Source organism: Nanorana parkeri, unplaced genomic scaffold (assembly GCF_000935625.1).
Source record: "Nanorana parkeri isolate BGI_ZX_2015 unplaced genomic scaffold, ASM93562v1 scaffold771, whole genome shotgun sequence".
Taxonomy (NCBI): Eukaryota; Metazoa; Chordata; class Amphibia; order Anura; family Dicroglossidae; genus Nanorana; species Nanorana parkeri.
This window is the reverse complement of record NW_017307039.1, coordinates 703,415-716,338: the sequence shown is the minus strand read 5'-3', so window position 1 is coordinate 716,338 and position 12,924 is coordinate 703,415. Positions and strand designations below refer to the sequence as shown.

General features: G+C 39.5%; 1 protein-coding gene across 1 annotated transcript in view; it reads right to left on the bottom strand.

Annotated features, from left to right (window-relative positions):
- Positions 1 to 4,185, bottom strand: part of LOC108793667 (serpin B8-like) — an 18,669-nt gene extending 14,484 nt beyond the window's left edge. Inside the window, exons 1-2 of the mRNA XM_018564674.1 lie at positions 4,007 to 4,185; positions 789 to 926 (exon numbers count right to left, since the gene is read on the bottom strand). Coding sequence (XP_018420176.1) covers positions 789 to 926; positions 4,007 to 4,171 — 303 coding nt within the window. The 5' untranslated portion in view covers positions 4,172 to 4,185. The remainder of the gene's footprint in view (positions 1 to 788; positions 927 to 4,006) is intronic.
- Between the last annotated feature and the right edge of the window lie 8,739 nt (positions 4,186 to 12,924).

Sequence of the window (12,924 nt, the reverse complement as noted above, 5' to 3'; positions counted from 1 at the left end):
ATATATATATATGTGTCTTTTATATCTGCCTGGAGTTCATCATTAAAAAAACAGGAAGTAGCAGAGCAAGTCCATTGAACAAGATCTAATTTGCCCTTAGAATTTAAGCTGGTCATTCAATATAACTACCATTTGGATTTCTTACAGCCTTGGACAACAATTTAAAGTTTGGATTAGAGTGTTAAAGTATATCAAAACCCAAATCAGATATGCAATAATTGTCCTAGTAATTTAATATTGTTAAATTACTAGGACACCCTATTTTAGTCAATTGCTGTAACTTCTGAAAATCCTCTTAGCTTGAAAGACAAAAACTAATGCAGCCACCACATCTAGGGAATGGTAACTTGCAATACATTACTTTTTTATTGTATTTAGTTATCCTTTAATTAATTTCAGAAATACAGAGAATTAATTCATTAATTCTTAATTACTGTGAATACTTTTGAATTGAATACTGTTCATTCATGTTGTGTTTTAATGTAAACATTTACAGGGCTATTCACAAAAAGGGGGAAGCGTTTGGAGAAGGCAGGAGAAGTGAACAAACTAGGACAATGTAGCTGATTTGGAAAAATTCTCCAATTCAGCTCACTTTCCAGTTCAGCTATGTTGTCCTAGATTGTTCACTTCTCCTGTCTTCTCCAAACTCTTCACCCTTCTGTGAATAACCCTGTTAGGATACATACACATAAATAAAAAAGATTGGCTATCAGCTCAAAAACATTCTGAGATCACATAACTTGAGAAACAGCTGCCCAGAGAAGAGAAATAAGAAGATTTCTTACCAGAAATAATTCAAAGGACTTTTGTCCAAATAATCTGTTGGCATTAATTAATATGTGTCCATCACTTTTTTTCTCTAACATCTCCCAAAGATTCTTGTATTCCACATGGACATCTTTAACATCTTTGAAGTGTATTGCCTTGCAAAATGAATAAATATATTGTTATTATGGACTGACGTTTCTTCAAACAGTAGTATAATGCTTAACAGCATGGCAATATGATACTTAAAGGAGAACTATGAGGTGAGTGCTTTTCACTCACCTCATAGTTCTAGCCGACCTGTGACAATGAGACTGTCACAGGTCGGCTCAGTAGATCAGGAGGTGAGCGAACGCATATCGGGTTCACTCGCCTCTCGATCCTGTCACGGCTCTCTGCCGTGACAGGGGGAGGGGCTGGATTCCCCTCTCCCCGCTCCGATCTGCCAGCGCTGACTGGCGGAACGGACGGGGAGGGGGCGGGTACAGCTGGCTCTGCCTCTAGATAGGCAGAGCCAGCTGTCACTCACGCAGCTGGGCGGATCCCGTCATCTACGTCGGGATCCGCTCCGGCGTCTCAGTATACCGCGAGCTGTAGCTCGCGGTATACTGAGCTTAGGGTAACGGGAGGACGCTAGTTTGTGTTCTCCCGTTACCCTAAGGAGAACTATGGGGAAAAACACTGACCCCATAGTTCTCCTTTAAGAACATTATGCAATGTCAAGCTGCAGTTTCTAAAGCAAGCAAAATACTTTCTTCTATTAAAAAAGGATCAGACTCCAGAGAGATCCTGCCCCTGTACAAAGCATTAGTAAGATCTCTTCTGGAATATGCAGTTCAGTTGTGGGTGCCAGTTCACAAAAAGGATGTTGCTGAACTGGAGAAAGCACAGAAAAGGGCAACTAAACTGATAAGAGGAGCTTATCTGTGAGGAGAAATCAGCTGAACTGACTTTATCCTCCCATGAGAAGAGGCATTTAGGAGGTGATGAGATTACCTTGTATAAATACATAATTGGCCTATGTAGTTAACCTGGTGCAATCTGCATCTGGAGGAAAAAGAGGTTTGACCTCCGCAAACAGAAAACATCCGTTACAGTAAGACCTGTGAAAATATGCAATGACCTTCCTCAGGATCTATTAATGGTAAGTATTAACATAGATTGTTGATCTAGATATCCAATAGCTTTAAGGGATTGGAAAGGAATGTTTTCCCTGTTGGAGTAAATTGGACCATGCTTTGTAAGGCTTTTTCACCTCCCTCTGTATCAGCAGTGGGTTTATGGTTTTGTGGATACAGGGTTTAATTTTATTTATACATTTTTCTATTAGTTGAACTTGACTAACTAAGTACTGATGTAACTATGTATCTAGTGTACAAAGCTTTGTGTTTGTATGAGGATTCTGTATGGTTTTTCAGTTAAGAGGAACATGGCAACCTGATATTGCCCGCTGAAATTGGTATTTTTAGCCCCATAAACTACAACAATTTAACCAATTACATAAATTATTCAAGCTGAAAAATAGATACTTGTCTCATAGTTGATCTGGAAAAAAGCAAAATCACTTATAAAGTATGGTCCAATTTACTTTTTTAAAAATCTTCTCGATCCCTAAAGCAAATTAAACAACTCCATGAATTGATATCCCCCAATGTTATTTCTCACAAATATTTGTATTATGAGCATTTAGAAACACATACTGTCCTTTTTATAAAGTTTGTACTTAAAATTTGTACAAGCACAATTATTACCACTTATAACTACCACTTATTACTGCCACATAATGCTATATTAATGCATAATATTATAACTCCATATAAGTTTCCAGAAATGCAGGTTTGTTTTACATTATAAATTTCCATTTTAATGTATTTATTACGTTTTTGAGTCAAAGATAAAGATAAATAACAGCAGGGGACAACATCGCAAGAAATACTAAGAGTCATCAAAAAATCAAACAAGCAAGTAGATGAAAGTTAGAACAGTAAGATGGTGCAGAGTAAGTGCTAAAGTTTCATAGATAGAAATATAAGCGGAGCGAGAAAGGGAAAGACAGGAGACAAGAAAAGGAAATGGAGAAGAAGGAAGAATAGAGATGGAAAAGGTAAAAGGAGCATGGAAAAAGGGGCCGAGCCACTCTAAAAAATTGTGTGTCACTGGGTCCAAATTAGGAAAGGCAACAGAAGACTATGGTCCCCAAACCTTCTTAAACGTCTTGTGGATATAATTGAGAATGCTAGTCAGATGTTCATTCAAAAAAATCCCTTAATGTTGAAATTCTCTATAAGGAATAGTTTTTTTTTTTTCCATGAATGAGCTGTGGTTTGTTTAGCCACCAGGAATGTAAAATTCACCAATTGTTGTTGGGAGCAGTGTAATTGTGGGATCATACAATCAGGCACAGATTACCAGTGGTCTCTTGGAACGGGTACTCGAAGCAAGGTGGAAATAAGCCTATATATTTTTGTCCAAAAGTGGATTGCAAAAGGGACAGGTCCGCCAAGTGTGCATAACATCGCCCACTACAAAGCAACCCCTGAAGCAAGTGCTGGGATATATAGGCTGAAGAGGATTAATTCTAGTAAGGGCCAAATACTATCTTGTAAGCAGATTCCTGAGTCGCGATATTGCGAGAACACTTGGAAACCATGTCCTAAATTTCAGTCTAGTCTTTCAGAGGTTTAGTATGATTCAGGTCGTGATACCATCTGACAACAAATTTGTGAGTTGCGAGGCAAGAGAGATAATTTCATTGCGACTATAGCAACGAGATGAGTTTCGGGGAACAAACCATTTAAAACAAATGCATTCTAAAGAGGTAAGGGGTAGAAATGTCCACACGGGAAGTCAGGAATTGAACTCCAATGTCTAATTTGAATGTATCGAAATAGTTCCCTAGGAGGGGGTTGGGACCTGGAAAGAGAACAATTTAGAATCGCACAGGAAGCAGGAAGGGTAGTATAGCCATGAGTAGTCCACCATGAGGGGAAAACAGGGTTCCCTTGTAGTGTGGTAAGAGGAAGATGTGGGGAGATGAGGAAGCTAAAGAATTTGACTTAATCTCATTCTTTCAGTATATGCCAAGAAAAGGGCGAGACGTGTGCAAGTTGTTGGATGCAAGGAATGGATGAAAGGGAGTAGGGATGAACATAGGGGATTTCCAAGAGGACCCAAAGAGGGGGGTGAACCAATGTTTTGCATTATAATTTTATACATATATACAAATGTTTGAACTTACCTTTCTTATCTGTGCAGCTGTGCTACCCCCAGTTCCCATAAGCACCATTGAAAGTATACTAAATATACTCAGCGGTGAGAATACCGCATTTTGACCTACTGCATTCCTACTTATTTCTTGGAAAGCATCAACTGCAAAATGATTGTTTGCAGCACATATATCCATTTTTTATGTCTGTCAAATCTGGGGAAGAAAGATTAAAAAAATCATTAGTAATACTAAATTACTAATTTATTACTTCATTCACTATGCTTTACTTTATTCACTATGCTTAAGTCCAACAAATGCAAAATATTTTCTATGGATTACTATGGGTTATTGCACCTCAGAAAAGTACATTTTTTAAAAAAATCTTATTGTTTCTGAATGCTATTTAGGTTAGAAGATAGCATCTCCAAATAGGTTGGTGGTTGTCTGATTTCATATAATGAGTGGGGGAAATATAATCACTGCATAAAAACTTTCAATTTATTTCCGACTGTACATGCATGTGAGTAACTGGGGTTGATTTACTAAAGGCAAATAGGCTGCTCACTTTGCAAGGGAATTGTGAATAAGTGAGTGAATAAGTGAGTCTCTGCTGACTTCCATCATCCAATCATGTGCAAGCAACAATACTGGGTTTTTTTTGTATTTTTTGGGGGGGTTTCCTAGCAAGTCATCGGTTACTCTTTGCAAAGTGAAATTTCACCTCATTCACTAAGCTAAGGGTAAAATTCCCTTGCAAAGTTGCAAAGTGAACAGCCTTTTTCCCTTTAGTAAATCAACCCCACAGAGTCTAAATCTGTAAAGCATAAAACGCGCTAGTAAAAATAAAATAATAAGTTACTTTTTAGAGAGGGGAAGAGTTATATTTTGATATTTGCATGAATTGCACATGTATATCTTTCCATTTGAAGGCTGTAGCATAAATATTGCTTTTTATGAGAAGTGGTACACTATATTCCACTGCCTCACTTTCAGGTAGTGAAAATAAAAAGAAATATCTCCACCTGCTTAGGTATGGATGGTTGTTCATAAGATCATAAACTATTCTGCAAGATTTCCCCATTCAATGTTTGCCATTCAGTTGAATGTTTTGTGTTCTGGGAACAAGCAATTTTTAGATCTTTCTCAGTTATTGATAAAAGAAATACACACATCGTAGGTCTCATGTTTTGTCTGCTAGGGCCCTATAATAAAACTTCTAATGCGTTCTCATACAGTGCTTATGGCTAGTTTGTGTGTAATAAACTGGTCTCCTGGAGACACATTTAATAGCTATACAAATCACTAGCAAATGATATACAAACACTGACAATGACAGTTTTCATGCAAATTATAAAGCCATTGAGCACCTTCCTGTAGATCCACCTGAACTTAGGCAACTGTTCACCGGAGTTATATTTAGTTAGGAATGTTCTGCAGGAAGACTATATTTACATCTCATACCATTAATTAGAAAGACTTCCTCCCACTCACAACAATATTTAAGAGTCACACCTACAATTATTGCTTAGAGAACACATTTGTAAACGCCTTTGACCAGCAGCCGGCCGAAAGTCCTTCTAAGCCACGACCATGACTGAACAACATATCTCTTATGGAGTGAAGTGACACTGGGGGTTGATTTACTAAATGCAAATAGGGGTTAAGACATGACAGGTCCTTTTCCTTCACTCTTCTTCATTAGTCACGTAACCGGCTACATTTGTGGAATTTTAATGACACTAACGTGGTGTTGCTATGGATGTGCAGTCTTATGATTATGCAACTCCACTGTCTCTAATTACATGGTTAATATTATCACATATTACAGTGCAATTCCTTTTTCAGAAGCTCTTTATAATAAAAAAAAACAATCTACAAGTTAATTTATGTAAAAAAGAGATTTAAAAATGTTTTTAATAAATCTGAAAACTGTAAGTAGTTTAAGGAATCCTCTACTGAGAGTAATATGTGGGCTGCTGTTAAAAATGCTATTTTCCTGGTTGTTTTTGGCTTCACTACTTTCTGAGCTACTGACTGAAGATTTCCTTTAACATGTATTATTGGAAATCAATTAAATATTCTTACATATAGTTGACCTTGGCTGTGATGGGCCTGTTTGTCACCAAAGTAATAGATTTTATGTTTTGCAACAGTTCACTAAATATTACAACTAATTTTCTTCCACTGAAAATGTGGACATGAAAAGTTGTGAAATGTTATAGTGAAAATGTCATTGTGAAAAGCTCTAGAGAAAGTCTCTTTTCTATTTTTTAATAGAAAGTGTCTGAGACAAACTTTGTTGCAACTTTGTCTCAGCTGAAGCGCAACCACTCAGCTTTTACATTTTCATTTTCTAAGCTGTGTGGAGGAAATGGAAGATAGCGGCTGATTGGTTGCTATGGGCTATAGCACGAGATGAGATTGTCTCACTTTTTATTAATTCCTCCCAATTGTTTCTAGCTTGCTAAGTAATATGTCACTTGTAGATATTTATTACCCCTTGTGAAGATCACACTCCAGACAATGCGATTTTATTTCTAGAATCTTTGTTAAGGGGTCTTCCAGGGCCAGCATCTACTTCCTGGACTGAGATGCTGACTCCGAAATGAACCCGTCATGTAAAACGTTGTGACTGTGCAATTCCTGGCTGCGTTAAAAATGTCTAAAACAGATCAGCCCCTTACTGCAGCCCCTCTCCCCTGCTGCAAAATTATAATATTACAGTCTGATCATGGGGGGAAGTAGATTCATAAAAATGTCCTCCTACTTGCAGCAGACTCTCAGCCTAAGTAGGGTCTCAACAACTGCATTGTAATGCTAAATGTGCAGCATTTTTCAAATGATGCTGTTGCTGTATATTGCGACATGTCAGGAATTTCAGAAATGCAGATTTATAAAATGCCTGAAAGATCCACTGCAAGGGATTCATTTATCAAAGTTGTCCCCAGCTGTCATTTGCATGGCACTAACTCCCTTAAATGGTGCAGATGAGTATAGGAAATTTAAATGTAGCGGATTGCTCTAATTTGAGCGCAGCCTCAACTTTCACAAATATTTTTTAAAGAAAACAAATCTGTAGAAAGCTGATATAAAAAGGGAAAATCTATCTTCAAAATCGATTTTGCTGATTTTTCCCCCCACCATTTTTTAAATATATGGGAAATATGTGAAAGTGAAAAAACAGCAACATATTGATTTTGCCCTTTTTTAAATAGACTCCTTAGGGTTGATTTACAAAATGCAAATAGGCTGTTCACTTTGCAGGGGTATTTTCCCTCAGCTTAGTGAATGAGGTGAAGCTCTTCCATAATCCAATCATGTGCAAGGGAAAATACTGTTTTGCATTTCATCTGGTATTCCTTTCAGAGCCAGTTCACACCAATTGAGGTGCGATTCAGAGCTGCATTTTTTTGTGTTTGCATTGGACCGGAACGCAGGCAATGTTTTGCCATGCGTCTGATCTCACTGCGGGCTTCGGTGCCATTGACTTCAATCCACCGCCACGCCCCCTCCCGTCCCAGAACGAATGGGGGAGTTTAGTGTGTGATTACAGTGCGTTCCAGCAGCAACCGCTGCTTCCAGCAGCAACCACAATTGGTGTGAGCTGGTCCTTAAGATGATGCCAATCCACTTTGCAAAGAATACTCAATCACGTGGAAGGAAAATAGAAAAAAAAACAACAACAGTATTTTGCTTGCAAATGATTGGATAATAGAAGTCAGTAGAGCTGCACCTCATTCACTAACCTAATGGAAAATTCCCTTGTAATGTGAACAGCCTCTTTGCATTTGGAACATCACACTACTGCTGCCAAACCTCCTATCTGAGAAAATAATAATTGGATAATCATTTTTCAAGCTCATGTAGGATTTTCTACAAAGCTAACTATCATAAAATATACAGAGCTCTGATCCTAAACAGAGAGGACCTGAAGAGCTGGTCCCGAACAGCCAATATTTGTCATTATAATGAAGATAAAAAGTACGTTACCTTGTTTGCTTATCCTGCAGATCAAGTGCTCTGAGCTGCACAAGCAACCCTTTTAAATAGAAATACGTTGCCACTCCCCTGGTAGTATGCAGTTCGTTTTTATTTGGAACAGATGAGACATCATTATAGAAAGAATAAAAAAAACTCACTGCATTGTTCTCCGGTCTAGGTGTGGTTTCAGGTAGCTCTTGTGACATAAGGTTCCAGCATTTTGTAGTGCTTTCACTTCACATGCAATATAATTGTGTTACCTGTGACACATTTAACTAAGAGACAAACTTTGCCTACCTAAAAAATTACTGCCATCAAAAAACAAAATATCCCATATGGCACATACACAAATAGTGCATTCTCAGGATATTTGAGTTCCAAAACCATATATTGCAAGTGATAATACCATGGGGTCTATTTATAAACAATTTGCAGGGTCCTTTACCTTGTGAATATCTGTGAACATTCATTTTTGGCAAACAATGCCAAAAATAATTGTTCTTAATATATTTTTGTCTCATTTCAAATGTAGTGTTTTGTAATAATACATAATGGCCGCTAGATGGAGCTATGGAGCATAGGAAATAAGTATTGATGTATTATCACAACACACTACATTCAAACTGGTGAAAAAATATACTGTAAAAACATTCTTTTTGGCATTGTTTATAAATAGAACCCATGTTGTTATCACTTGCAGTATATGGTTTTGGAACTCAAATATCCTGAGAAACTGTGGATGTGCATTTGCACTATAAAATATTTTTGTTTTTTATAGCGTTAATTTTTTAGGTAGGGAGAGTTTGTCTCTTAGTTTGTCTCTTAGTTAAAACGGGTCACAAGTAACACAATTTTGGTTAAATTTTTATAAGGGAAAAAGCACTACTGGTGGGCTCAATGTCTCATTTTGTTTTATCAAAAATGAAAAACTTATTTCTGTGGTTACAGTCAATTAAAAAAATAACATTATAGACATCATAGACAAAAAAATGCACTGCGACACTGACACTTTATTCATGGTAAAAGTGAAAGATTCATGCACTCACTAGCTTTTTATATATCTAAGGGTCTCCAGGGGTCAGGTCTTCACAGGTTCGACCTAGCATTACGTGGATGGGGCTAACCATGTAGCAGCGATCCAACAGAAACAGGCAGCACAACTCCTCCTTTAAATTTTTATACATATAACGAGTAATCAGCAGCTACAATAATGCTTTATGTTTTCTTCAAAGTTAAGTCAGTTCAAGAATGCAGGGCTTACATACAGGAGGTTGCTAAAGGTGTACTCATGAGGCTCCTTAGAGATGATCATCCCAAAGGGATGCTGGAACACTGGTAAGCGTACTTTCCTCGAATGCCAGGTGGTCTCCAAGCAGTGGCGGACCTAATAACCAAAGGGCCCTGGTGCAAGATTTTATCTTGGGCCCCCCTCCCAAGCCGGGGGAGTTCACGGGAGCGGATCACGCACCCCCAGTGGTCTCTAATGTTGCAGTAGCGTGCTGGACTTACCTGAGACCCTGCAGAGCACACCATAGATCCTGCATAGCCACCTGAGACTCTCTATGGTGGGCTCTGCAGGGTCCCAGGTGGGCTGGTCTGGTCGCCGGGGTCCCTTTGCCTGTACCTCCTCCCAACTCTTCTTACCTGCTGCTGCTGGGGCCCAGCCTCCTCCACCCCCTCCCGTCACCTCTGCCATGCTGCCCCGGTACAGTTGATACCCATGTAAGAGGCTGCCCAGATCCCTCACATGGGTACCGGCCATACCCCCCTGATGGCGGTGTTCTATCAAAGGTTGTGACTATGTTAGAATGTGTGACCGGTGACGTGGTCACACGGTTTAACGTAATCCCGCCCAGTTTTTCAGCGGTGGAATGTGTGACCGCCAATAGGTGAAGCATTCCAGCGCTTTCCCAGCTGTTCCAGGGCAGATCGACATCGCAAATCGCATGTGCAGGAGAACCGATCTGCCCTGAAACAGCTGATCGGTCCTGAAATGTCACTTCTCTCCGACTGCGATCTCACATTTCACCGCACTCACAAAGTCGGATAGAAGTGACATTTCAGGACCGATCAGCTTTTCCAGGGCAGATCGGCATCGCAAATCGCATGTGCAGGGAACAGCGGAGAAAGCGTTGGAATGCTTCACCTATTCCACCGCCGAAAAACTGGGCGAGATTACGTTTAAATGTGTGACCACGTCACTGGTCACACGTTCTAACGTAGTCTCAAACTGTGATAGAACAGAGGCCTGTCTGTAATCATTTAATCAGATAAATAGATTATAATAGGGAACATTACAGTGTAATATTCCCCATTATAATCCACATGTCTAATTACATGAAGTAAGAGCCCCCCCCCTCTTGGACTCACCCTGCCAGGATAGCAGCAGCCATGTGTTGATGTGTGCACTGCAGGGGGCGGGGCGGGGCGTGTGACACATACACGTCTCCTGTGACTTACCTCCCCTCCCGCCGCCTGTTACTATGGACGCGGCCGGGCGGTGAGGTGAGTCACAGGACCCGCCCCCTCACTGGGAAGCCCGTCGGCAGTGCGGGGCCCTGGTGACCCGGTAAAACCGGGACCCTGCAATGCGCCATATTGCAGGACCGGACCCCTCTTCTCCCTTCCTTAGATAGCACAAAGGGAAATAACGCCCCCAAAGTAATGACAGAAATTGAGGAACTAAGGTCACCTTTAGATTACGCTTGCTAAGCCCAGCAGGCTGAGTGAGAGAGATCAGTAGATTCCACCATCCATCCTAAACAGTGTGGATAAAGGAATATTCTCTGCCAGCTATTGTATTTAACAGCCAGTGGGACCAGTGACTGCTGAATACCCAAACAGTGACTGTTTTCCACCCAGCTCTTTCGACCAAAGTCAATTGAAAAATTTACTTTTGTCAAGCTGGGTGGTGCTGGCAGGGTCACCTGCAGCTTGAATTTCTGCCAATACAGCCGGTGTTATCAGAAATGTGACAAGTGTAAGACCAGCTTTACAATGTTTCAGTCTGATCACTGGAGGAGAAGGGACTGAGGAAATGCTTCATCTGTCTGCAGCAGATATCATATCAGCCTAGGCAAAGTCACTGGCTGGATCTCAAGGACTACTTTTTAGTTTACTAAAGAGACAGCTTTTTTTCTTAACACTCTTGCTGTACTACCATGTACTTTTTGACATGGTAGCAATTTATTAATGCAGACTCGCAAAGTTACTGGGAGGTTCACTTTTATTAGCCCTACATCACATCATTTACAAAGCCAAGCAAGGGAGTCCTGCCCCTTGCTTAATTTGAATTTACTAAATGTCAGATCCAACTATGATAGAAAGACGTTTGTAGTCATTAAAGAGGGTCAGTAGCGCTGGAAATTCTTGGAGTCTCCCTGATTACAGTGCATTTCCATCTGCTTAATAAGAATCCGATTAACGGGGCGAGAGCGGAGAGACGGAGCGGAAGAAGCTGGTGGATCTAAACTGGTAAAACAAAAGTTGTTATTAGTGTTATTAGGCTGTCACTTGACAGCATTGAACGTTAAACTCTAGGGATACTCAGATATGGCCGCAGGCCAACAAATCACAGGGCGGCGAAAAGTGCCCGGGGCAATAGCCCGCACAGAAGACGAAAAACATGAGGCCTAGTGCCCAGGGCACTGTCCAGAGACGAAACGCCCAGAAGTAGATATCCCCTGGCATGTTATGTTATAATACGATATATTCTGCTGAAACTAAATATAACTATGTTATCGTTCTTTCTTTTGTCTCAACATATCCTGAATATCACAAGGCATATGCTTCAAACGTTACTGAAATGTGTTGGTGTTTAACAAATGAAAATGTTATCATAATTGTATAACTCTCTGACACGAATAAACTATTTTCAAAAAAAAATATAAGAATCCACATATCCAGCCAAAGTTCTGTCCAAAAGTAAATGATACACAAAATCGTGTTTTGTTTTTTACCATTTCAGATATTCTTCATATTTCTCCAGCGACAAGTAAACTCACTGGAGCTGGGAATACTAATAGGGGTCTATTCACAAAAGGGTGAAGACTTTGGAGAAGGCAGGAGAAGGGAACAATCTAGGACAACATAGCTGAACTGGAAAGTGATCTGAATTGGAGAATTTTTCCAAATCGGCTATTTTGGCCTAGATTGTTCACTTCTCCTGCCTTCTCCAAGCTCTTCACCCTTTTGTGAATAGACCTGTATGTAAACCTCCAGAACTGTTCATGGCAGGTAGGCAATGAAAAATTAAAACAATGCTGTACAAGTTCATGATTGGTGTTGGAGATTTCAATATTTTCTGCCCGTAACCATTAAGTCATTGAGATAGCAATCTATGGTTTGCATTCATTATATAAAGCAAATTTGGTTAAAAAAAACTCTTTTGTATGGCAGAATTTCGGTTTAGATGCAACAGGACATCACTCCTGATATATCATAACATGGGGGATGAGAAAACTACCCCCTTTGTCTAGAGTTTTAATGCAATGTGACATTCACTTGTCTGACACATCAGCTGTAACCTAATAATTTTTTTCTAGTGGCAATCCCAGTACAGATGGATACATCAATGAAATCCAGAACACATTTGTACACAATAGTTCTTACATAACGCTAAATACAAATGAGTCATCATCCATCCCAAGCCTACAGGGGAATGTGTAATCTATAAGATTGTATTTCATCATTTAGTCATATATCCCCATGTAATATCAAATATATATCTTTATATATAGATAGATAGATAGATAGATAGATAGATAGATAGATAGATAGATAGATAGATAGATAGATTTTTTTTTAATGCCAAAAATAGTTGTTTTTCACCCTCCAAAAAAATGTAATAATCATTTAGATGCTTAATGAAAGGTGTGGTACTGTGCTGGTCATTTTGGGCGTTCAATAGTACATTTGTTAAGATCTATATATAAGACCATGAAGAGGGACAACTGAGGTCGGAGAAG